This window comes from Cyprinodon tularosa, unplaced genomic scaffold, assembly GCF_016077235.1.
Source record: "Cyprinodon tularosa strain WSP-4 unplaced genomic scaffold, ASM1607723v1 ctg161, whole genome shotgun sequence".
Taxonomy (NCBI): Eukaryota; Metazoa; Chordata; class Actinopteri; order Cyprinodontiformes; family Cyprinodontidae; genus Cyprinodon; species Cyprinodon tularosa.
In genome coordinates this window covers 361,599-387,580 of record NW_024038449.1, presented here as the reverse complement: position 1 = coordinate 387,580, position 25,982 = coordinate 361,599, and the positions used below count along the sequence as shown (strand labels likewise).

At 37.0% G+C, this 25,982-nt stretch overlaps 2 protein-coding genes across 3 annotated transcripts in view; one reads left to right on the top strand and one right to left on the bottom strand.

Moving 5' to 3' along the window:
• Positions 1-25,982, top strand: part of afap1l2 (actin filament associated protein 1-like 2) — a 73,023-nt gene that overhangs the window by 29,529 nt on the left and 17,512 nt on the right. For both annotated transcript variants that reach the window (XM_038280574.1, XM_038280575.1), the window contains exons 3-4: positions 6,294-6,359; positions 8,630-8,721. In XM_038280574.1, the coding sequence (XP_038136502.1) occupies positions 6,294-6,359; positions 8,630-8,721 (158 nt within the window). The remainder of the gene's footprint in view (positions 1-6,293; positions 6,360-8,629; positions 8,722-25,982) is intronic.
• On the bottom strand, positions 10,314-12,037 carry LOC119780504 (kelch repeat and BTB domain-containing protein 13). The gene has a single exon (XM_038280576.1). It carries the CDS (start codon positions 11,875-11,877, stop codon positions 10,366-10,368), a length of 1,512 nt encoding a protein of 503 aa, XP_038136504.1. The 5' UTR covers positions 11,878-12,037; the 3' UTR covers positions 10,314-10,365.

Below are 25,982 nucleotides of genomic sequence, written 5' to 3'. Positions count from 1 at the left end.
ACTTGATTAGAGTCTCTGCATCACACGGTAAGCGTCATATTTGCACTACATGGGGAATTTTCAAATCCCTTTAATTAGAATTCAACACAGTGCTCTGCTGCATTTTGCACCTATTTAAAATCTTAAATTAGATCCCTAAAACACAGCCACAAAAATAGCTGACCTGCAGCAGGAACAAAGATGTGCACTGTAACAGCCACCTGCGCAACTATAAAAAGGCATCTGGCTCACCCATCAATCAGCATCTGGTGCATACCGAGTGGGGATGGAGTTTGGGGGAATACCTCCTCACACTGCCTTAGCCTTAAAATTCCTGGTAAGGAATTTAAGCTTAAGATTGATTCAGATAGTTGCTGTTGGAAACTGTAAGGGAGTGGGTGACAGAAATATATATGTGGTTATATATATGTGTGTGGTTAACCCTGATGCTGTCATTGGTTCTTGCAAAACACAATTGAGTTCCTAGGAATCAAAGGACCCTCAAGTTTTAGATTCAGTTCTTTTCAGTGTGATCTGAGGTCAAATTGGGCTGCTGTTAAAAGAATACATAGCTGTGTAGTAATATAACATATTGATACTAGTTAGGGCTGAAACAATTAATTGGATTAATTGTGATTAATCCATTAACTGAAATAACAATTGTCAACTAATTTAGTAATTAATTAATTGTTACCTGGAGTATAGAGACAACATGCCTTAAGAGCTTTAGAGGAACCCACTTAGAGCAGGAAATACAACAAAATAGATTAAAATAGTTAAAAAATATATAAATATTTTGCATTTAAGATAAAAAAAAAAACTTTTGTCTGTCAATATGCTCTATTCAGAACTCCTCAAGTGGAAAAGAAATAAATTCAACTGATTTAGTTTCATAAATCTTCTTTAAGGAGCCCTTTGGCTATCTGATTATTAATAGATTAATCAAAAAATAATCAACAGATTTATTGATTTGCAAAATAATCATTAGTATTATATTAATATGCAACAGCAAATCAGCAAAGTAATTAATAATGGCTGAAAGGAAGATGAAAATGTGTTTTGTAGAGGTTGAACTTTGACAGTCTTCAGTTGGACTTCCAAAAAGATGTACTAGACGTGCATCTCCAGTGCTAATGGTAAAACTGCTAAAATTTTAAGCCCTCCTTATTTATTTTTCTACTATCAGACATACCCAAAACTAACTTTCATTGTTGAGATTTCTCCAGAATTGGGAAAAAAAAAAAAAAAAGATGAGGCTAATGCTAGCCTAACCTTCTAGGCTGTTACATAGCTACTTAAAAAAATTCTCTCAAACATTTAATTTCACCTCATATGAAACCTTTATCATAGATCAACTTTATCAGATCCATTACCACAGTGTGATACATACAGTATTGTCACTGAAGGGTCCTGCCACAAATATTAAAAAAAGACACGTTAAATTCATATCAAAGCCTGCAGATGTTTAAATATTTCATCCCCATTATATTCCTCTCTCTGGTGATCAGCGGGGTAATTCATTCAACAAATCGATAAATAAATGTAAGAAGGTGTAAGGGATTCACAAGAATTGCTGCAAACAATTAAATGCTCACGAACAACCAGTGCATAATGGTTAGCGGTGGACGATTTAACTATGCCTGAGAACTTGCAAATGGGAGAGTTAGGAGGAAAGGTATTTTTTCAGGGATTTTCAATGTTTCCTGACCCAGGATGATTATCAGTTATCAGCTGATCGGACTCTATAGATTATTGCTTTTAGACTCTCCAGATTCAGGTCATCCCTGAGGTTGGTGTGCATAAATCCAATGTAGAAAATTACTGGTTGGACAGTTCTAAATAAAAGTTAAAATAAAGAGCCTATATTGACAGCTGGTGGTACATATAGGCCAAGAATTTAATTAATAGATTTATGAATTACAGATATAAATGCTTTACAGGTTTAATGTCAGTGGAAAAGACGATATTTAATGCTGTAGACAGATTATTAAAGATCTAAAATAATCTGTGATAAGATGGCATTTATTCCATGCAGAAGACCCTATCGTTTTGATTCTCATGGTTTAGACTCAGAAGGTACCACAAGGCCTTTTCCTGAGTTTTCAGTTGGGTCAACAACAGCATAGACTTTTGAAAACTCGTTGGGCAGACGCTGCTTTAGAGTGGCCTAGCAACAGCTGCTAAAATGTGGAGGTACCGAGATGCAGAGACTTTGATGGCTGTGAGGAGCTATTTAAAGAGAGCCAAAGACGATGGCTGTAGAGCGACAGAGACAGGTGATGGCTCAAGAAAATTCCTGGGTGATATATGGATAGGCTCAAACAGCGGATAATTTTAGGGTTGGTAACAGCTTATTAAAGATCTAAAATAATCTGTGAAAAGGTTAGGAAAAAAAGAAAATAAGCTGCAACCCAAAGACGGTTATTCCTGTCTGTATTAAACCTTAGAGATAGGTTTGCTGCTTCGCCACATCATTAGTCCAGTTGTTTGTTTGTTGGGTTAGAGTTTTTAGTTGGAGATCATTGCTGATTTCCATGTTTCATGTGCTCTTCTCAGAGGCCAGTGGTTGGAGAGGGTTTTTAGTCTTGTCTTGGTGTTTCCTGATAATTTCCTGATTCTTGTTCACTGAGCTTGCCATGTTCCTGTTTTGGCTCTGTGGAAGGAGTTTCTTTGAAGTTCCATAGTTTTCCTGATATCATGTCTTGTTCTGCCTCTCAACTACTGGGCATGTGGGTTTTCCATCTGAACGTTTCTGCCTGAACCCTCTGTTGGACTCTTGGAACCCTGAATCTGCCTGAAAGCTCTGTGGAGTCCTGGAACCCCGGATTTGTCTGTTCCTGTACTGATCGGAACCCCTGGCTAGGCTACGGACTCCTGGATCTCAGAACCATCCTGTTCCAAACTGTTTGCCTGACCTGACTCAGACTCCTGCCTGTTCACTGGGGCTGCTGCATTGTGGACCCTCTGGGCGGCTCCGCATCGAAACTCATTTGCAGTCTATCGGCTGGATCCCGCCTCACCCCAGAGGATGGATTGAACTGTTAAACCAGAGTGCCAGTGATGGGTGGTTCCCTGCCTCCCCAAGCAGCCGCTGCAGATCCACAGCTCCTCAATTTTTGTTTATGTTAATAAACGCTTTCAACTTTTCCACTGTCTCACCTCGAATTCTCGGTCCTACACTCTGGTTCCGTTATATAAGCCCTGAGAAGCCTTTGGTTACAGAGGTTTTTTAAAGGTGGGGAACGACACAAAGCAAAACAGAGTTTTGTCTTTAATCTCAGAATTTACCTTGATCTCAAAACTCCAATTTCTGTTTAAAAGTTCTGACTTTAATATCTGAATTCTGACTTTTTTGGACGGAAGTATGTTCGCTATTAGCACTGCAAGCAACATTGAGCTAAATTACAGATTTAGAGAGACAACACAGGGAAATCACAGCAGTGATCCTACAGCGTAGTCTTACTGCCTCTTCAGAAATAGGCCTACCAGTTCCTTTTAAACAGACAGGTAATTATCTTGAATTGGGTCATAGACTAAAACATTATGCACTTGTACACAGGTGTAATCCCCTTTTCTATTATATTCTGTTTGATCAAATAACACTTTCTAGAAATTGTGGCACATTTGCCTCCATTTCTGCTTCAGTTCAGTTCATTTATATAGGGCCGATTAACAACACATATACAAGGCACTTTACAATTCAACCAGATCACACAGTCAGTTGTTTTTTCCATGCTGGACTATTGTAATTCTTTACTATCAGGGAGTCCACAAACTTCATCCTCAGCATGAAAAAAGATGAGTGTCCTTTTTTGCAATTTTCGTTAAAAAAATGATATTAGTGTTCAGTTTAAATTGTGAAGATGGATTTATAATTTTTACTCACTGGCTGTGACACCAAGCATGGAAATGGTAGCCATGCTGGTGAGCTGATGTAATTTATGTTACCTGGAAGTCCAGATAGTTATTGTGTGAACTAAAGCCTCCCTCTTGGATGTAAACTCCCAGGTGAGTTATTAGTCTGGAAAATTAAATTTAATTTTTCTAAAGAAAATTAAATTGTAGAACAAGTCTGAGTACTAAGTTGTTTTTTGCTTTTTTCCCACACTGACCCCACTGGATTGGAAAAAGTAATTTGAAATTAGGTCTTTTCTCAGAGACTTGTTCTATAACAATCAAACAAGCAGTCATGATTTTCCATGTTCAGGTCTTGGACTCGTCTCTTCATACCTCCTCTTCTGGCTCCAGGCTGTATCATTTTTCCAAAGCTGCTTTTATCCTCTGGGGGATGCTCCACTTCCTTTGCAAAGCAGCTTATAAATAGCCTTTCAACTCTGTTCCCTAAAAAAATCTGTTTTCACTGTACATGCAAAACATTTTATTCTGCTGCTGTTTGGTTTCACCTCATGGTATCAGTTTCAAAGGAGATGCTTTGCGAAAGTTTCACCCTGAGAGTGGAGTTTTGTTTGATTTTCTCTAAAATCTTAGTCAGCTGAAATGTGAAGTTTAGTGAAACAGCCTTGCACAACATCAGTGCTTCAGCTGCATAATCGCATCCCAAAACAGGTTATAATAACAGGCTTTGCTCTGTTTGTATGAGCTGCAACCTGGAGGTTTCTTGTTCAAGACTGTTTTGTGGTAATATTCTCCACTGAATATTTGTTCTTTAAGTTTCATCATCGATAGATCTTATCCATTTAAATGTATTGTGGGGGCTGCTCAGTGGGGCAGTAGGGAGGTTCAGGGTTTGATTCCCGGCTTGGGGTATTTCTGCATAGAGTTTGCATGTTCGTCCTGAGCATGCATGTGTTCTCTCCGGGTACTCCAGCTTCCTCCCACAGTCTAAAAACATCACTGTTAGATTAATTGGCTTGTTTAAATTCTCCTTAGTTTTGAGTGGCAATTCGATTCAGTATTAATTTCCTGACCCGACGATTCAATTATTTTCAACACTCATGAGTAAACCACGATACGATTCGATTCGTTATGCATTTTTTTTGAGAATCAACAGTAAATAACAAAGGTAGCTGAGTTGTACTCCACCTAGGCCTATGAAAACCTCATTCACTGAAAAATAATAACACCTCTGTGTTTACACGAGTGTGTGTGTGTGGAAGCGGAAATAGGGCAGTGGCTAAAGGAAGCGAGGTAGGAGGGCAAAATTGGTTTAGCGCCACCAAAGCACAGGAGTCAGAACTACATCCAGAAGCAAATGGATAAAAATAGACCGGAGGAAAAAAAATAAAAATAAATGAATCGTCTGTTGGATCGATGCATCGATACAGCACGATTATTATTTATACCCCTAATTTCTTATGCATCGATGCCCTAAAATAGAGAGTTTTGGTGGACAGATTAATTCAAATGAATACAACTTTTACTTGTATGGACTATGGAGACACATTTTAGTCGATGTGCGACAGTCAGTGTTCAATGAAAATATTCTCTATACTGTGAATGGCATTTCCTGCTTTTGCTATCAACACCAGTCTATATAATTTCTGACAAAACATTTAGAATTTGTTTAAAAGTTTCATTTTCTTTCATATTTCAATCAATTTTCTCATCAACGTGCATCAGTTAAGGGTGTTGCATGCTCCTGCAACAGGGGAGGTATTTCTCGGCATAACCCCAGTAGTGAGTGTGACATGCACAAGGAGAACTGGTCTCTAACATGTGTGTAATAGGCGTTTTCTCTCAGGACTGGGTACAGGGTTGTATATGTGCATTTTTATTTTTTTTTTAAGTGGAGGGGGCGGGTCTTTTCGAAAATTCACAAAAATCCTCCACAATACCTTTTAAATCATAAATGTATTAAAAAACACTTATTTCATAATGTATTACATTTTATGTTTTGTATTAATTTAAAACAGATATAGCGAAAATTATGATTCCAAATGGAAACTTTCATTCTTTAAACTCAAATCTCCAGATTTGTAACCACGGTAACAAAAACCTATCCTCCTGTGACCAGTGCGGACATTCTTTAACCTTATGGACATCATTATACGACTGTCAGGCACATGGATGATCCTTGATTATTTTCTGTTGTCACACACGGTAGATGTCATGAAATAATGTATTTTTTTTAACTCTTATTTTATATTTTATTATTTATTAATTATGTGGTATTATATTTTCTATCTTTTTTTAAAGTAAAACTACCTTATTTTTCTGGTTCTTTTTTACTTCACTGTGGGTTTTTAAATGTTCCTTACATGTAATGCGTGATGTTTTTGTTTGAGTGGAAACTTTGTGGTCTGAGATTGTTCTTCACGCCTCCAAAACTGTTGACCACTTCTTGTTTTGCATAGGAGGTGACGAGGAATATATCTACATGAACAAAGTGCCAGTTTCTGGGAAAGACAAAAATGACAAAGGTGAGAGTCTTAAATGATCTAGCTTTGAAATAAGAGACACTTGTAGCTTTTAATTTCAACTTCATTTGTTTTTAATGAAAAAAATGTTGGCTATAACTACAGAATCATTGTAACTTTTGTCCTAATGCAACATGACTTGATTCTGATGACATGCGCTGAACTGGAAATATAAAAACGTCCCACCTTAAGGGACTCACACTATTAGTATGAATTTAAAATGATTTGCTTTGCAGGTTGTCCTTATATATAAAATAATAATAATAATACATTTTATTTCAAAGGCGCCTTTGAAAACACTTAAGGTCACCGTACAAAAGATTAAAACACAATGGGAGAAACAACGCACATGGAAACACAGAATAAAACCATTTAAAAAATAAAAAAAAGCTGGGACAGGGAGATTAATATTAAAGAGAATAGGTAATTTTAAACAGGTGAGTTGATTGAAAATGGAGAAGTGAGTCTGTTTTTCTAAGTAAGGTTGGTAGAGAGTTCCAGAGACGGGAGGTATTTGGCTCTTTGAGGACCTGGATATCTTTCTGTAATTGATGGAATAATGACATTGACTGTCAAACAAATAATCTTCAAGAAGAAGGTTGAATTATTAGGATGCTGACACTAGTTGAGTTGAGTTATGCAGTATGTTAGTAACCAGGAAACACTAGATAAATCCTTCTGGAGGTCTCAAAAACCCAATGATGTGTTTGGGTTTATCCTAGTTAAAGATATAGAAATGTTGAGGTGTGACCTTAAGCAGGCCATTAAGTCCAGAGATCCTCCACTGCATCTGGATAAAACAATTCTGAAAAGAAGAGTGGCCATAAGTAACTCCACAGTGATGTCAAAGACTTATGGCTAGCTATTGCAAAGGCTTGATAACACTTTTCTTTTTTATGGTTGCACAAGCATATATTAGTTTTAGGGGTAATTTCTATTTTATTTCGGGCAATCGTTGGATTGGGTTCATTGTCATTTGTTTTTCTAAAGTTTCGGTTGGGATGGTTATTTTTTTTATCAAGAGAATTTATAATGTTCAATGGAGAAGCATGCAACAAATACTTTTTGATAAACCTCGAAGAAAAAAACAATAAAAGGACTCTTGTTGGATTTGTAAAATATTACCTACATACATGATGTTAACACATCATAAGCCCAATTTAGCTGTAGATACGCAGCAGAGGAGATGAACTGCTTCAAGCAGAGGCGCTCTTTCATTTGTCCTCATGTTCGTACGATTTCCTGTCTGTTTCTTTGAAACCTTCTCACTATCTGAGACTGACCTGTTTTCTTTGTGGTGTTTAAACACTGCGGTTTGAGCAAGGACCAGACTAAAGAGCGGTTTTCAGTGGCAGCAATAGAAGAGCTGCAGGTTTTCTTTTACAGAGACTGATGGAGCGCTGAGATGAAAGATTTGAACTTTCATGATCAGCAGATACAGAGGCTTTAGTCTAAAATTTTAATACGTGTTTGAGAAAGAAGGACTGATTTCCTCCATATGTGACCTCAAAACTTTATAGCTCAATTACAAGCCTGTCCTTTACACTTTGTTGTTTGTTGTCGTTTTTCATTGCAGGGATTGTTTCAAGCCAGACCGTGCTGGGAGGAGACTATTAATCTAAAAGGATGTGTTGCTAAATAGATAAACATAGGATAACTAGTTGTGGTTAAAGAGCCGAGTATAGTGTGCTGTGTGATGCAGAGTGAAAAAATAAACTGATGAAAAGATAAGCAGACATGTAACATTGCCCCTTTTAAAGCTTATTGTTTAGGTTTTGTCTTTAGTATCAGTTAAAGGTGCAATAGAGGAACGGAATATTATATTATAATTCAATTTTGTTGGATTCAAATTGATACTTTCAATTAATTATTGCATTTATATTTTGAATGCTAAATCAAGAGTGTCCAAGTTGGAAGGCTTATTCTTCCAGTCAATCTCACTACTACTGTGCATGGATCAAAGTATTATATTGATCCTGTCATGCACAATACTTCTACATATGACTGATTTATTTGGTATGTGTGTTTTAAATAACAAAAGGTTGTGCTCTCAAAGGGCTCTAAGGAAACATGACTGCTAAGGAGAACAGTGAAACATCTGGAGATTGAGTGCTTGATAAACAATACTCTCTGTCTATTCTTGCATAATGCTCAGTTATTAGATTTCCCATAGGTTCTTGTAATTACCAAAGCAAACAATACAAGACCATGGTTTTAGATTATAGATTCCCTATATACATTCATTTTTCTTCTTCTTTGCCTCTATGTAACAGATGACTATTTAGATGCCCTTATTAATGGAAAAGCAGCAAAAAATATTCCAGTGCCACAGAAGAGCCTTCCTGACCTGCCGCCACCCAGAACAGTAAGTCTGCTTTTATTTTGTTTTCATCACAGTTGAGCTTCAACTTCTGGATAGATAATACAGTTAGTGAAACTTTGTAAGCTGCTAAAATAAATTGCACATTGCAAAATACAATAAACTACATTTAATGACAAAAGGACATTGTGAAAAAGAAACCATTTAAAGAGTTTTTTAAATTGCTTTTCTTCTTGCTTTATGTTACGTATTTAAGCATCTATCAATTTCTTCTTCTACTCATCTGCTTCTCTTTGTCATTTTTTTTCTTTTATTATAATTTTTTTTTTACTTATTACTTATTTTACTTATTTGAAGTTGAGAAAACAGGAAATAGGTTTTTGAGAGAAGGAGATCACCTGGCCCGTGATGGCCAGGTCGAAGTATAAGACCTCTATACATAGTTATAATGCGCTGCCACACCACCCAACTTTATTGGTCTTTATTGTTTATTTTTGTTCTACTCTTGTCAGATTTCAGTCTAGGCTGGAATTGAAACTCATCTCATTAGCTTGGATTATGCATTAGGCAAGTAGAATCCTAGTTTTGCATCAATGCCTCGTTTGCAGTTTAAAACCCTTTTTTTTTTACATTTAACTGGGTATGTATTTAGTAATAGAAATTTCTATTTTCAGTTTGTTAAATTTACTAAACAAGCATCTTATAAAATCTAAGCAAATATTACGGAACAAAACAAAGATATTTCCTAAAATACCATCTAGCTTAAGGATTTGAAGTACAGTACTTGATTTTTAGAGATGAATATAATTCTGCATTGCAAAGTCATTTTGCCAACCAAATCCTACACACCCGACCTCATGCATGCCAGTTGGCCCTATTTATTTAATGACTGAAGCGTCTATTTTTATGAGGGATATCAAATTTAGTTTTTTACTTAGTGAAAAATGAATACATTTTTATAAAGAATGAAAAATGAAAAAAGTTTTTCTTGCACTTCACAATTATTAATGAATTTTGGTTGTAACTTGACCAAATGAGAAAGAGCAAGGTCTGTGAATGCTATTGCAAGGCATTGTGATGATGGGCACTGCAATCATTAATATAATGCACACCATCGTATTTATAACTCTATTAGCTTTAATTTAGCTAAAACAAGTGGAAGCAATGTCTTATAGGGTTTGTAAACCTAATAAGACAGGTTTACAAGCCACAGATGCAACCCCTACCAAATACACCAGCGATTAAGTACTCCCAGTAAGCAATGATTCCTTAGAAGTATGTAAACGGTGGGCCTTTATGTTGACCAGGAAATTGCTGGTTCCTGAGCTGGCCCAGTGTGAAAGAGAATAAGAATTTTAGAACATCCCATCAGTGCCTTTGAACTTTACACACACTGCTGCCTCTCAAGGTTCAAACCACCGCAGCTGTTACTTATCAGTGCAAATGTGAAGTGTCAGCACATCTTTGAGTACATATTGAGTGTGTGTGTGTGTGTGTGTGTGTGTGTGTGTGTGTGTGTGTGTGTGTGTGTGTGTGTGTGTGTGTGTGTGTGTGTGTGTGTGTGTGGGTGTGTGTGTGTGTGTGTGTGTAAGTAGATGTATCAAGAGCCTTTTGTCTTTTAAAAAGCCTAAGAGATATTCCAATTTTTTACTCACAGACTTTTAATCATTATTATATTTTGGAATAACTTCACATCTGCTGCAGAATGTCTGCAAATCTCTCTGACATGTCTGGCAAAGCAATTTCTCTTTGTCCCTCATCCACGTCCGGTTTTGGTGTAACTGGTCCAGTTTTGGGGAGCCTGAGTAGACAAGTCCAAAGAGAGCCACTCTTTGGAAATCCCTTCATTTGTCTGCGGGGTTTCCAACCATCTACTGTGATGGTGTATTCAAGAGTCAACATATGTTTTACCGTGAACACAGAGTCTCCTCTTATCACTGCAGTGAACAGCGCCCCCTTGCTGTTTATGTAGTGTCCGGGCATGGCTGTCCACTGGCCATTTGTGACGTTGTAGCAGTCCATCAGGCAGCGCAGAAAATCATCACAAGGCCCGTTTCTCATCACATACAAATTGTCCCTGTGGGCCACCATACAGTGGCCATAGCTTTGAGGTCTGATCATGGTGGTGGTGAGATTCCACTCATCTTTCAGTGGCATGTACTCGTAAATGTCTGTAGTGTCAGGAGGTTTCCAGAAGCAAACAAAGATTCGTCGACGAGCAATGGCAGATGCTGGAGATGCCACAGGTCTGGGTGCATGTTTTATAAATCTCCACTCTCCCTTTGCGGCGTTGTACCTTTCTGCACTGGAAATTAATGTGCTTTGAGCTTCTCCAGCAATGGCATAGAGTTGTCCTTCATGCCCAAGCAATGTAAAGTCGTACCTTGGTTGCTGTGGACCTGGAAGAGTTGTCCATATCCCTGAATCGGGATCATAGCAGAAACTGCTGTCCACTGTGTCCTTCCGGTAACCGTAGATTCCTCCAACAATGTACAGCCGATTGTCAAGCACTGCTACCCCAGCCAGGGAGGTACTACAAGCAGTTGGTAGGTTTGACAGATGCCGCCACTCCCCTTCTTTTTCTTCAAGGAAACAAGCAACTCTGAAAGAGTCCTGTAGCAGCTCCATTGATGGAGTATGGGTTCCTAAAGCGATATAACTAGCTGGGGAGAGCATCTGAGCATACTCAAGCAGCTCTTTTGGTATTGCGCTTTCTGCTTCTTCCTTGAGATCATCAAAAGCATCACACAGAAACAGAGCAGCACTCTGAAACAGTCTGTGCACTCCAAAGATGGAAGCTGCATGGTAAAGCAAGAGGCAGTTATCAGTGTCTATGATATCACAAAGATACTGAATCAAAGGTGGGATCTGCAGGAAAGCAGCGCACTCTACTGCTTCAACAAGTTCATCTGGGTCCCTGATGGTGGGGTTCTCTTCCCTGCATACAGTAAGAGCAATGAGGAAACCTCTTGCATGCACTCCCCCTCTCAGGTACAGTTCCTCTGCTTGGCTTTCTTTCATCTTGGAGCGAAAAAGAGCTTGAAAATAGTCGCTGTGCCTTTTAAGAAAATCCCTCTTAAGAGGGAACCAGCTTTCCTCCACTCGCACTCTCACCCAGCCTGCCTCTGTTTCCTCCAGATCAATGGTCACATTCTCGGCATCAATATGTCGTCCATTTCCCAGGCTTTCAGGCGCTTCCATGGCTGTTCAAACCAAGACCTCATCTTGCTAAAACAGGCCCCATATAATTATTTGGTGCATGACCTGAATGTAGATCAGCCATTTTCCAACTAAGACTAAATGAGTTTGACTATGAGCTCAACTATGTCCTGTCTGCCTGTCTGAAAATAGACTGGGGCTATAGATAGCCTCTCTGCCACTTGCAAGCATAGGGCAGGGAGGGGAAAATGTTGACATGCTCAGTGAGCGGCATGACTGCTGGCAACTACAGTACCTTGCAAAAGTAATCACACCTGTTAACATTTTCAACTTTTTAGTATGTTACAGCCACTTCAAGTGTACTATGATTGGAGGTGATTTGTAGATACACTATGTAGTTTTGTTGTGGAAAAAGAAATGAAGCCAGATTTTCTTTCAAGTCCGACATTCTGAAGGATATTTGAATTCTTAGAGATTGAAGTATTTTGCTCAGTCATATTGAAACGCGAATGTCTGTAAACAATCAAATTAAATTTATTTATATAGCACCAATTCACAACACATGTCATCTCAAGGCATACATTCAAATTGACTCAAAGTTCTCAATCTAAGAAAAAACAGTTTGGCAATCCATCAACAGCATTTCTTGGAGCCCTGGCTCAAAACTAGGTCTTTGGCTGGGCATCTTGGAACATGAATAGTTGAGTTTTGATTTAAACCATCATATTTCATACCTAGTCTGAAGTCTTTTGAAGTCTTCATATTGTCCTGCTTTCAGATCTATGCATCCTCCCATTAATTCCAACAGGCTTCCTTGTGCAGAATATTGATGCTAAGGATTATGTGCATTGGCTTCATCTCATAGGAATATCTATTTCCACGTTTGCTGTATCATCAGCATGCTGTAGGGAAATGTTCTTGCTTGATTTCTTTTTATACAATAGCTTTTCAAGTGCCAAGCTTCCATAAAGGTTAGATTTTGCTTCACACCTAATAGCTATTCTGTAAACAGATTCTTACACCTCAGCTGTGGCTATCTCCAGTTCCCCCCTTTATTAATGACCCTCTTGCCCAGCTTGGAAGTTTAGGTGGGCTTCCATGTGTTGGAAGTTTTAGGATGGAGCCATATTGTTTTAGTCAATGTTGTCAAATCGGTCAACTGAAAACCGTAGAATCAAAGCTAATCCTGCTTTAAATGTTTCTGCTACTTCATGTCTGACCTTTTGGGTGTGTTCCTAGGTTTTTGTTATTCTTTAACAACTGAAACCTTCTTAAAACAGCTGCTTCTTACACTAGGATGTAATTACACACTGGTGGAGTTTGTTTAAGGGGTATCTGTCTTAAGGGGTCTACACACCGCAAGAATTAAAATCTAAATAAGAAAATTTCTCTTAAAATGTGTGCATTTTTTTTCTTGAATTGAGGAGGTATGTGAGACACTTTGCCAATGGAACAAGACAATGTACATTTAAAATAAGAAAAAAACAATTGAGTTGTATTATTTCAAGTACATATTATCTAATTATCTTATTACAATTATCTTATCTCAATCATCTCATTCCAATGGCAAATCATCTTATTTACCGACTCAAATTAAGGGTAAATAGACTTTATTTAAGTAATTTTTACTTATTTCTAGATAGTTTTTGCAGTGCATTTACTTAACACTACATTTGTGTCCACAAGATATTTTCCAGGGGTATAAATACGTAAAACAAATCTGTATTACTTTTAGCCACTAGAGCTGCTAGATCTCTTACCTCCATGTTTAGTTCAATTTTCAATTCATTTCAGTTTATTTATTATTACACATTTACATTCATAACATATCATTTTAAGTCATTTTGTATCTAAGGAAAACTAGCTGATGCAACAAGTCATTGACTTGCAGGACACGCTCCTCCTGGTGAGCATGTGGCGACACTAGGTATTTGCTTGCATCGTGTCAGCTCTTCAACTATCCCTCACACCAAGCATGCATGCTGCAACAGTGGAGAGGAAAAGCTTCTTTTCAACAAGAGGAAACCTCCAGCAAAACAAGGCTCAGTGTTAGCGGCCATCTGCTCAGGCTGACTGGGATCAAGGAGAAGCAGACATACAAAATTAACATAGAAGCACTAATTAATAAATACCAAGTGCCCCTGAAAGCAACTGGCAACCTTGTAAAATGAAAAAGTCTGATAGTAGACCACTTTGGACCAGCAAGTTAAGAACTAATGGAGCATTTACATTCATTTTTATAGTTTATATCCTACATCAGAGAGCCAAAAATAGATCTCACTGCATGAAAAGTGAGATTTTCGTCCCCGTAAACCCCCGTAAACTCCCGCAGATCTGCCTGATTTTCGTCAGTTTCCGACAATTTGCAACCCGTGCTTGTCCGCGTTTGTCGTGCCACAAATTGTCGAAAACGTACCATGACGTATGTGGGGAGCGATCAGCTGTACTAATGGCCCTAATTAGCATATGAATGCAGCAAACCCGCGCGGCTGGCCAGGTCTGGCTTGAATAAACTTCTCAGTATTGGCTGAAACCACTATTCTCAAACAAATGAAATCGCTCGTGATTGGCAGCAAAACCACACGTGGCCACGCCAGGCTTTAATTTTCTTACTGAGTATTGGACGGAACCACTTCTTTTTAAACAAGTAAAGTCGCTCTTGATTGGTTGGCATATATATATATTTACACATAAATTTACATATATATATTTATTCATATATATATATATATATATATATATATATATATATATATATATATATATATATATATATATATATATATATATATATATATATTTATTCATTCATATGCTGTGTATTTATGTTATCCTACACTACTACACAATTATTATGCTACCATCAAGGACATGAATGAATTTATACAGGAAATGAAGATTTGCCGGGAAGCTGTTTATGCAAAGAAAGAGCTTTATTAAAACACACACAACTATATACAACGCGTATCCAAACACATGCGTTTCTAAAAATTAAAACGGTCCGTTTGCTTCCTCGGGGTTGGAGGTAACAGGCAGCATTCCCTCCGAGGCAGGTCCGATGTGCAGACGCCTACTGTGCGTGGCCCTGTACTTCGGCATCGCTTCTAACCGGGACTGCAGCTTAACACAGAGTTCAGTGAGATCCGGCCTACGAAATGGCGGCGACCGTACAATCCATCCAGAGACACCGCCGAGGAAGGCGGACTTCCAGAGTTCCACTTCCTCATCTGCTAGCACACTCTGCCTCGCTTTCAGCAGCTGAAAAAAAAAAAACAATGAATCAGCGCACTGCGTATGGACACAACACATCTATTAATGCACCTGAAAAATAGTCACCAAATAAAGTCTTACCCTCTTTCTTCTGGCCCGACTCCGAGCAGATAGCCTCCGCACGCAGCGTGTGGCTGGCTGCGTATATCTGAAGCTCCTGCGTACCGTCTGAAAATACGTCCTACAGGCAGCTGGAAAACAATTAAATGAGAGTGGTATAAATAAAAAATCAAACGCAAGTCACAGTAACAAGGAAGGAGAAAACATTAAAACAAGTCACTTACACACAATGTCGTCTTTATCAACATCGTGCAAATCTGGACTTGCCGAGATGGGAGGTCTGTGAAAACAAAATGTACAGCTATGATCGGTATCCATTGCCTTTTACCGCAGAATGAAAGCATATTCTTTAAATCTTACCCTTGCTCCGGTTCATAGCGCCTGCAATTAGTCTCCGAGTTGTTAAGACGGCGTACTGCTACCTGTAAATCACAAAAAATACACTTTAATAAAGCTTGTTCTTGCAAGGCTACTATTAGCCGCTATTAGCCGTAGCTCAGGCTAGGCCGCTTTTAGCTTAGCAGGCAGTAATCGAACATATATTTACCGCTAGCATCTCTTCTTTGAGTTCGTCTTGTTCGATGCAGAGTCGCCATCGCGTCCAAGAGGAGTTTTACTCCGAAATCCAGAAGCTCCAGACCGCTGCACAAAGCAAAGCATACATCCTCCACTGTGGATCCAGCCGCTCCGCTCTGAGTTTCTTTGGAGATCGTACAGAGCATGCGCGAGATGAACCAGGGTTTCCACGGATCAATAAAAATAATTAAAAAATCATTCTTTTTTTTTTTTTAATCAAGGCCTTAATTGGCACTAAAATTATTTAAATATGTTTATCTTAGTATTTATAATTCTTTATTTTGTCAGATATATTATATCGCTCCAGGCGGAGAAAAGGCTAGAGGATATATATATACGTATATATGTGTGTGTGTGTGTGTGTGTGTGTGTGTGTGTGTGTGTGTGTGTGTGTGTGTGTGTGTGTGTGTGTGTGTGTGTGTGTGTGTTTACATACATACAGGAGTCATGGAACTCTGCTTGCAGCTCCTTCATATTTCATGTACACCAATAACTTGTGTACATGGTTCTTGTTGATGGCATTAAAATAATTTCAAATAGCATTAAAATAGCATTAAATTAGAGTCACTCATTCCTGTATGAACCCTGTGAGCGCTTAATTTAATATGACATATTAAAAAAATCCCACCATCATCCAGCATATGTTCAGTTTCTGCCCAAATATATATATATATTTTTGTAGATTTTTGTAACAGAGATAAGGATAATTCAAAACTGCTTTTTTTTTAATGAACTTGTTCACTACTTCCAAACTCAGCATCTCTTTTCATTCCTGTAATAAGAAGTTTCTTTTGAATGGATTTGATTAAAGTTTAAGTCCCTCGGTATAAAATAAATATTTTGATGGAGATGAGAAATCTGCTTCCTCGTTGGTGAATAACCAATAGTTTGGATCCAATCATTTAAATAAACGGTGTTAGTTTTTTTTTTTTATATATATATATATATAAGAATTGTGCTATAATTTCTAGTCACCGATCTGTTGCTGCTATATTTTTATTTGACGAACCGGAATTTGTCGATGTTCTTTTTCCTGTTTGGTGCGATTGCAATTGCGGATCTTGACCTGGCCGGACCTTATGACCACAGTGTACCAATCTTCTGATGGCTACTTCCAACAGGATAATGCGCCATGTTATAAAGTGAATCATCTCAGACTCATTTCTTGAAACTTTTCCACTTAAGTAATTGTGAATTGAGCATATTGACAGACAACATTTTATTTTTTATCTTAAATGCAATTTTTTTTATTTTTATAATTACTGCTCTAAATGTATTGCTCTGTCAGCTAAAGATCTGTTTTGGTCTCTATACTTTAATTAAATAAATCAATTCAAGCTAAAATGTAAGAGGCTATACTAAGCCTGATCTCTTTGTATCAGAGAATTTCTTACCCAGAAAGATGTCACTTGGGGTAAAACCCCCCCCTGCAACCCTGGTTTGCATTTGTATAGCTCACAGCATGTTCATTTACATGTTAAAGCCTCCCCTAGAATTCCATGCGGGGGAGGCATGGGGGGAACACTGCCTAAGAAAGTCCACGTCAATTTCTGACAATTTACGGGAGTTTTCGGCGAAGCCTGCAAATTGTCGTAAACTGCCGCTAACCTGAAGTTCCACGACAATCTACAGTGCCGCATATTGACGAAAATCCCACTTTTCATGCAGTGTCTGATCAGGTAAAGTACCATAAAGTAGTGCTCTAGGTCACTTGACTTTTTAAGCAACGGATCCAACACTCAAGTTAAATAGAGTTTTTGAGTAAAGCCTGCATGGAGCATTGATTTGCAGCAAATGCTGTATATTGACCTGGAAATCCTTCAATATTTCCCAAATGAAGCTTAAACTTTGGTCAAAAGTTGGTGTTGCTTTTAGCAAAAACTGGTGTTATTATTATGACTTGAATAGTGATAAAGCTAATAGTAATAGTGAAAACAAATTACTTTAACAAAGTGCCTAATATCTTATGGTTATGCATCACTTTTTAAATCTATTTGCTTGTGTTAGGTCTTACTATAATAGACTTCTTTTAATTATGCATTATTTTAGGATGGGTATAGTTTCTTTTTTACTCCAATACAGAAAACATCTGGAGCTGCGAAAATGGGGTTTAGTCGAGGTCAAATAGTTCCCAAGAAATCCAAATAACTGGAGACAAATGCAGAACATGCACTTTCTTTAATGGTTGAGTTTTTCTTCACTTTAATGCTTTTGTTGGAAAACTGCACTTTTCTATTTAAAGGTTCATATCCAGTTAAGAGTGTCAGAGAAGGATAGGGTATCTAAGAATTTCTTGTTAGAGTTTCCCCTGATCGTTTTTATCTCCACCTTCTGATCTACTCTGAGTGCCCTGAAGGCCCCCGGCTCCTCTGTGTGTTTGTGCGTGTTTTTGCTGCAGCAGATTTTTGGCATGGGAACCAGGGATTTTCCATGTTCCTCAGAGTGTTCGTTTTTTGGGCTCTTTTTCCCACTCTCCCCTTAAAGCCCCTCCACCACACCCATCCTTCTCCCCCTCTTCTCTCTTTCTCTTTGTTATTTATGTCCCAACTCCTCGATCCATCCCGTCTAGTCTGTGTTTCTGTGGTGAGGATGTGTGTATGTATGTGTGCGACGGAGACAGAAGTGAAAGCAACGATCTAAAGCAATGACAACAAAAATGTAGACAGTTGGCGTGTGTCCTTTTTTTGTCTTTTAAACATTCCAGTTGGCTTTTGCTCACATTTAGTTTTTGTGAAGATGATACAAAATGGAGAGAAAAGAAGGGAAAACAGACAGAGATAACAGTGGGTGGGCGGTCAGGGAGGTTGCTGCTGCTGCTGCTCTGGAATGCTTGGCTTTTTTTTGTTTTAATTAATAACAGATGCCTGCACTGCTCTGTGTAATCTGTTTTGCAGTCTCATTAAGGGGATGTGTCTGTTAGTGGGAGGAAAAAACATTTAAACCCATAATCTGAAACATGATATTTTAATGTGATGTTTAGAGTTAGGTGAGCGTGTATCACTGTAAAAAGCTGGGTATGTTTCTAACCAACTTGACTCAACCAACACACTTCAGAGGAGCCAGCTTGGCTAGAACATTCCTGTTCATTGGTTTTTAAAATGGGAAGTCTGCTCAAGATTAATGTTTAAATTATATCCTTATTCTCTGAAGTCTATAAGCATTTAAATTACAAATTCATGTTTAGAAAGCTCTAAACTGCTGTTTTGTAGTAAAGTCTGCTATTTCTGACAGTAGAGTCTGTTTAAGCCATCATTGACCTGACTACTGTCCGTCATCAGTAAACTGTAAAGGATGCTATCCTGATGTAGTCCTGATTTAAATTTTCTTGAATTCCATGTAGACTGGTGACTTCAGTAGTATTTTTTTACTGATAAAGACAGAATAGGTCTAAAGAGCACCAGTCTTTCAAAAAAAAGTCTTACCTCCTATTTAAAACAGGCATTATGGAGTTTTCTTATGAAACTGCCACCTGTGGCCAAACCATGGAACTGCAACACACTTCTGCTTGTTCTCATAGCTCGTTGTCAAAGTTTTTCTTTTTACTTTTTCATTTTACGTTGTCATTGGTGTCTGAGTTGAGCTGGATGCCAGTAGTGTCAAGTGGGGGAGGAGGGTTGAAGGAGGACCCAAATGCAGACACAAAAGCTGAAGGTGGTCATTTGCAGATTTTAATAACAAAAGGGGTAACAGAAGCAAAAACCCCAAATTACTGAAAACAAGGAATACGCACAACAAGGGGGCAAAGAAATGACAACAAACCAGCAAAGAGTGACTGAACAGGAGGAGAATATATGGGAGAGAGAAACAAAGACAAGGCTAATTGGCAGATTGCGAGCAGGTGTGAACAGAGGAGGCAGGAAGGGAGCTAGGAAAAAGGAGACTGACACGAGAGGGCAAACGAGAAATATCTAAGAACTAAAATACAATAAAAAATAACTAGAACACAAAATGGAAATAAGACCAATGAAAACTCAGAAATAAAACTTGTACAGAACCAAAACCACGACAAGTAGCTTCTAAGTATCCACAAAATCCATCTTGAATGTAACGCTTAGAATATTTGCTAGATTGGACCTATTTAACATTACCGCTTAGGAACTTCCAGAAATGCATTCAGGGAAAATAGGCTAGAGGCTTATAGATGCATCAGCCCTGAACTAATGAGGTGTCTATTTTTTGTCTCTATTTTTAGTCTATTTTTCAGTAAAAAATTTTAAAATGTGTCTTTATTATACCTTAATGAAGATAACCTTGTTGAGAAAGCAGGTAGATCCTTATTTTTATTAAATTATTGCCAACTGTCTATAGTATGTAAGTTCTTTCTCATGAGATTTTAGAATGTCTTAAGATAATCAATTGGACTGTCGTCTCACCTAACGCTAATACCATTTTGGGCACATCGAAATGATTCTTTATACATTTTTATATTTGGCAACCCCAAACCCCATCTTCAGGCTTTTGGATTCTTTCTGGGCTTTTTGCCAGCCCCAAAGATTGTCTAATAATTTGTTCCATTGTTTTAAATATGAATAGTGGAATATTTTCTGGTAGCATCCTTAAAAGATAACTTAGTTTTGGTGGAGCCCCTTTCTCTTCAGCCTACATTCATAATCTAAAAGTTCTCCAAAACTTAACATAAAATCAAGCGACTAGTAGGTTAGTTTAGATTTCAGCATATAAAACATATTATGTGTTTTTTTTAGCACTAGTCAGCTTTAAAGATATGGATAGGCCTTAAGACAGTGGTGGCTGGTCAATAGAGGGCGCTAGAGCCAACCAATGACCCTGATTAAGACATTTAAAAAATATATATATATATTTTATAATTAAATATTAAATTTAAATTTTAACTATTTAGAAATATATTCATATATATTTTTTAGATGTGCAAGAAAAATATTTAATCTCTAATGACAAGTAAATCATCATCATCATTTCATTTTTTGTCGGATTTGTGATGTATTTCAGCCTTAGTGCGCAAAATCTTTGCCCATTGACTATCGTTAAAAGTTGTACATGTGTAGTAGGTTCTCTGCAATACAAAGTTATAAAAGAACTGCACCCAGAGCTGACAGAAAGTGTATTTGCTCACCACCTCCCGCCACAGCGGCGACGTTTTGCGGGTGATTGACAGGTCGAGTCGCGGGATTTGGAGATGCATTAGAGAAAGAGAGAGAGAAATTGACCTGGTTTAGCTAGAAGGCTTGGCTAACTGCATGCAGAGAGGCTAGTGCTTTATTCTGCTTTCTCTGCATGCTTTTTCAAACGCCAGGATCTGACCCAGCATGGATAAAGACTGGTAGGACTGATTTAAAGCACTTTTTATAAAAGGCAAAGAAACATGAACAATCACCTGGAAAATAAAATAATATAGTGCACATTTTCTAGATGTTTGTTCATTTGCATAGTTGCTCTTAAATAAACACATTCTCAGATTTTTTTTCCTATTAAAAAAATATAAATCTGACTAATAGCTTCCCCATTATTAAACTGGTACATTATGTGTTTTAGGTTTGTGACACCATGTTGGACCATGCAAAAAATAAATCTTGCCCTCCTGAGGCTTTGTAAAAGCAAATCTATGTACAAAAAGTAAACCTGTAAATGAAATTTTTTGTTTTTATAAAGTGTTTTTATAATGTTTTTTGTTATTTGCACTCATGAATATACTGGTATGATAACTTAGTATACATTTTGGTTGGATTTTGGTATACGCCAATTTTTAATTTGTAGCCCCCCTGGAGAAAACTCCACCAGCCGCCACTGCTTTAAGATCATAACATATTTTGCCCTTCTAAAAAGGCACAGCCATTTTCAGGATAATAAAGTGAATTAACATTAATTCAATGAAAGTCAGTAGACTGGGCGAATGAGAAGACAGTTGTTCTACAACATATTTACTCTGAGGCTACCCTTATTGTAATTGACTGATTTCAGATTTAGATTTTATCTAGATCCAATTTATTACACAACCATAAAATCACATATTAAGATTGAGCTTTGTTTACAGAGTCTAATTCAGTCCTGTATCTAACATTATACAGTGATTTCAGCTCCTCATTGTAACGCTGGTTTATAATCAGTCCAGCATTTAATTGTTGCCTTTGCACAAACTGGTAAGAATGAATGTTAATGTGCCTTTGCCATTGTTTAATGTTGTCATTGTAATAATTGTGAAAATCAATTTCCCAGGTTGTACTCAAAGCCTAGCTTGACTGGAACTTTTTACATTACAAAAAAGTGCTTTAAATAAACACTGCTGTTTATTTAAAGTGCAAAATAAAGAAATAAACATGTTTTATAATACATTCAGCTTTCCTAATGTCTGCTGAGACATTAGCTGTTCCCAAAGGAAACCAGTTATTTCACCTGAAAAGTGCTGTTTTCAGTGTAAATTGACCTCTTGGCTATAGATTTGTTTAGTGACCAAACAAAAAAAGAAATTTCCTTTTAACTGTTTCATTGGTCAAAAGCCTGCTGGACAATTGACTAACTGGTGTAACAAGACTTTATGCTACCGAAGCTTTTATGGATAAGTGCTCTGTGCAACTCATCTGGAAAAAGTAAAATATTTCTTTCAGGCTTAAAAAGCAGGAATGTTGCAGAACATCGTCATTTATCATGTCATTATCTTCTAGTTATAGTAGTTGCATACATTCCTACAATTTCATATAGATGATTTTAAACAAGATGTTTCAATTTAAAAGTAGTGTGTCAAAACAAATAATATTTAAAGCCATGCTTTAAAAATGCATTTAGAATGTGTCTTTTTGGTTTAGCTTTTAACTGTCTTGAAGTAATTAAAGTTGTTTATTCGTAATATAGCTTTATCTGAATTTAAGCTTGGATTATGGATGAATTGTTGAATTAAATCAGATGTAGGTTTATTATTCTTTTCTATTTTTAGTTTGAACATTTTCATCAAGATTTTAAAATCCGCTCATACTTTTTGTGTCCCGTTTAGCGCTGAACATTAATCAGATTGATAGTGATGATCGATTATTGAAATAATTGTCAACTAATTTAATGATCGATTAATTGTTAACTGGAGTGTAGAGATAGTAAAAATAAAAAATGCCTTTAGCTGACAGAGCAACCCACTTAGAGCAGTAATTATATCAAAATTGTGAAAGATATATAAACATTTTGCATTTAAGATAAAAAAGAAAACGTTTTTGTCCGTCAATATGCTCTATCTAGAACTCCTCAAGTAGAAAAGGTTTCGTTTCACCTTGTTTAATTCAGTAAAAAATCTTCTTTAAGGAACCTTTGGCTATCTAAATATTAATCAATTATTCAAAAAAGTAATAGACAGATTAATTGATTTGCTCAATAATTGTTAGTGTCAGCCCTAGTCTCGTTATCACTATTATTTGACCCTACAAATTAAGACTGGTGGTTATTTAATAGATTAATCCACTGCCACAGCAAACAGAAAATGTCTGTTTACATTAATCTGTTTCTAAAACTTTAAGTTTCTGCCTTCAAAATGCTGAGAGTAAATAAAACCTAAGAAAAAGCCAAACTGTCATGTTTATTCTCACAGCAATTGTTGCTGATATTTGGAACCATTAAAAAACCCTCTAACATAAAACTGCTGTTTGCCTCTTTTTACTGTAAAGAAACCCTTTTTCGTCCCATGCCTCTTTGGTGGGTCCTTTCCTACATGTTTTGGCATGCAGGGTAATAAGTTGAGTCGTCGTCACTGTGACTGCAAGCAGACCGTGACATGACGCCACATATTATGACAGCTTACTGCATCTGCTGTGCATTACTGGGAAACTGTGAGATGGCTGACCTGATATTATGGAAACAGCTAACAGAGACCTTCCTGATTAAAGAGACAGTCTCTGAAAGCCCACATTAGATATATTGATTTTAAGGATTTTTATTCATACAGACAAATGTGGCTTTGCTGTCAGCTGTTGACTGTAAATAAGTCATTGCGGTTTTTAAATCTATAGCACATTACTCTTACTAATTTTTCTCTGATTGTTTTTCACAGATTGGTAATATAATCTCCTACAAACCTTGGCACAACCATTAAATACATGCAAAAACAATGCAATTAATGTATATTTTATTAATTAAATATTATCCCAATGCAATTATTTTAACAGATCGATTTAGTGTGAGGGGAAAAAAACTAGTTTAAAAATTAAATGCTTAGAATTAATAAAGTTTTATCACAGTTGTTGGAGCCTGTAAGAATTATGACCTCAATGAAGGAAGGAATTTTGTCTTCCATCCATCCATTTTCTCCCACTTAGTCCTAGTCAGGGTCACGGTGGGGTCAGTGCCTATCTCCAGCTTTCAATGGGTGAGATACAGGGTACACCCTGGACAGGTCGCCAGTCTGTCACAGGGCAACACAGAACCATTGTCACACACACCTAATTACAAGGTAGAGAAGCCAATTAACTTAACAGTCATGTTTTTGGATGCGACCTAGAGAGAAGCCATGCATGCACGGGGAGAACATGAAAACTCTATGCAGAAAGACCCTGGACAGGGAATCGAACCCGCAACCTTCTTGCTGCAAGTCAGCAGTGCTACCCCTTGTTTAACTTTGTGAAAATTGTGTCTTAATCTATACTTTTCAATGTCTAAAAATTTGATAGTCAACGACTTCCTAACTCCCAGGGGTATAAATAAGATGTTAGAGGCCCATTTATCTGAACCTCCACCTATTTTGCTCGAAATTTTTATTTATTTATGTATTTTATTTATTTATTTAATGAATTTTATTCTTCTAACACAAATGGTGAGAAAGTCGTAGAGAAAGAAAATCTCAGAATATAGAACGTCATCTTGGATTTATCAGGTTTCCGCCAAAACAGTTAAAGGGAATTATTGCTTCTGAGGGATCCGTTGTGGAGGCTTTTCTGTCCTACCATCCCAAATATAAACATGGCGTTTTTTAACTGCATTGAAACGCTTAAAGTGTGTTTTTGATTCCGTTCGTTTAAAGCAAAAATTTAACTACTCAGTCAACAAAGAGTCCAGATGGTTTGGGTGTGAAACTAACAATTTTTATTGGAAATAACTTTATGGCTTCTTTGTAGCATAGTGAAGTACCTGTGATGCTGCGGGTCTGCTTCTCTTCTAAAGAAACTCTATGCTATTTTGTGCTAGTTTTTGTTTCTTTCAGTAGAAAACTGATAAAAAAAAATTGTGATCAAATTCCCTCACTCATCATTTTTACAGGGCTACATGAATAAATATTTTCAAATCAACGGCTGGTTTATTAAAATTATTTTGAGTGAGGTTATTAAGCAGTTATAAAGGATGAATTTATTTTCAAGCTTTTATATGACATTATTAGGGGTATTAAAAACTGTAAAGTACACTGTTTGTCATTCTAAGGTTTTTTTATCAGCCTGTCTTTATCAAACTAAATGTTTTCAGTTTTAACGGTTTATTGAACTAATATTAAGGTTTATTATCATTTTACAAGAATTTAACGTTTTACAGGAACTCATTTGAAAGAAGGCAGGAAGTTTGTTCAGATATTAGTGGTGGGAGGAATAGTTTTGAAATGACCTCGTGTCATTTAGAGTCTCTTAGAGTTTACTGGAACTGATAAAAAAAAAAAATCTTTCCTATGAAAATAAAAGCTGTGTTCAGCCATGCTGGCTTCATTCCATACAAACAGATCATGAGATGCTTTTAACCTCGCATCAGCGTTGCAGACTTTGATGTATTTGTTTGCTATCTGGAACATACCTTCATTTTCAGTCATACTACATCATAAAGGAGAGAGTAGATTTCAGATTCACCTGACGGCCTCCGCCATCTTTGTTTTTATCTCTACCAGACTAAACTTGTGTATCTATGTACGATCTTCTTGTCTTACTGTGCCTGCGGGCCCAAGTTGATCGGATAAAGCTTGTTTTTCTGAGATCAGGGGATTATTTCAAAATAGGCTTGGAGTGAGAAAAGTGAGCATTGCTGAAGTAATGATGAGTAATCGTCACAAAAAAGCTTTCTTTGTTACATGCAAACATCTGTAATGTTGCAACAGAAAAAAAAATTTTCAGCGATTCACGGAAGTCTTTTTCATTCCTTTTGTGTCTCTTTTTTATATATATCTTTTTTTTTTAAACAAAATTTTCACTGTTTCAACATTTGAATGATCTTTTGTATAGTTAGGGCGAAGCAATATGGCTTAAAAGTCTAATCTCTGATATTTTTCTTTTAAGTCAGATTAATCTTTTTTTTTTCAGAATAAAAATGACAAA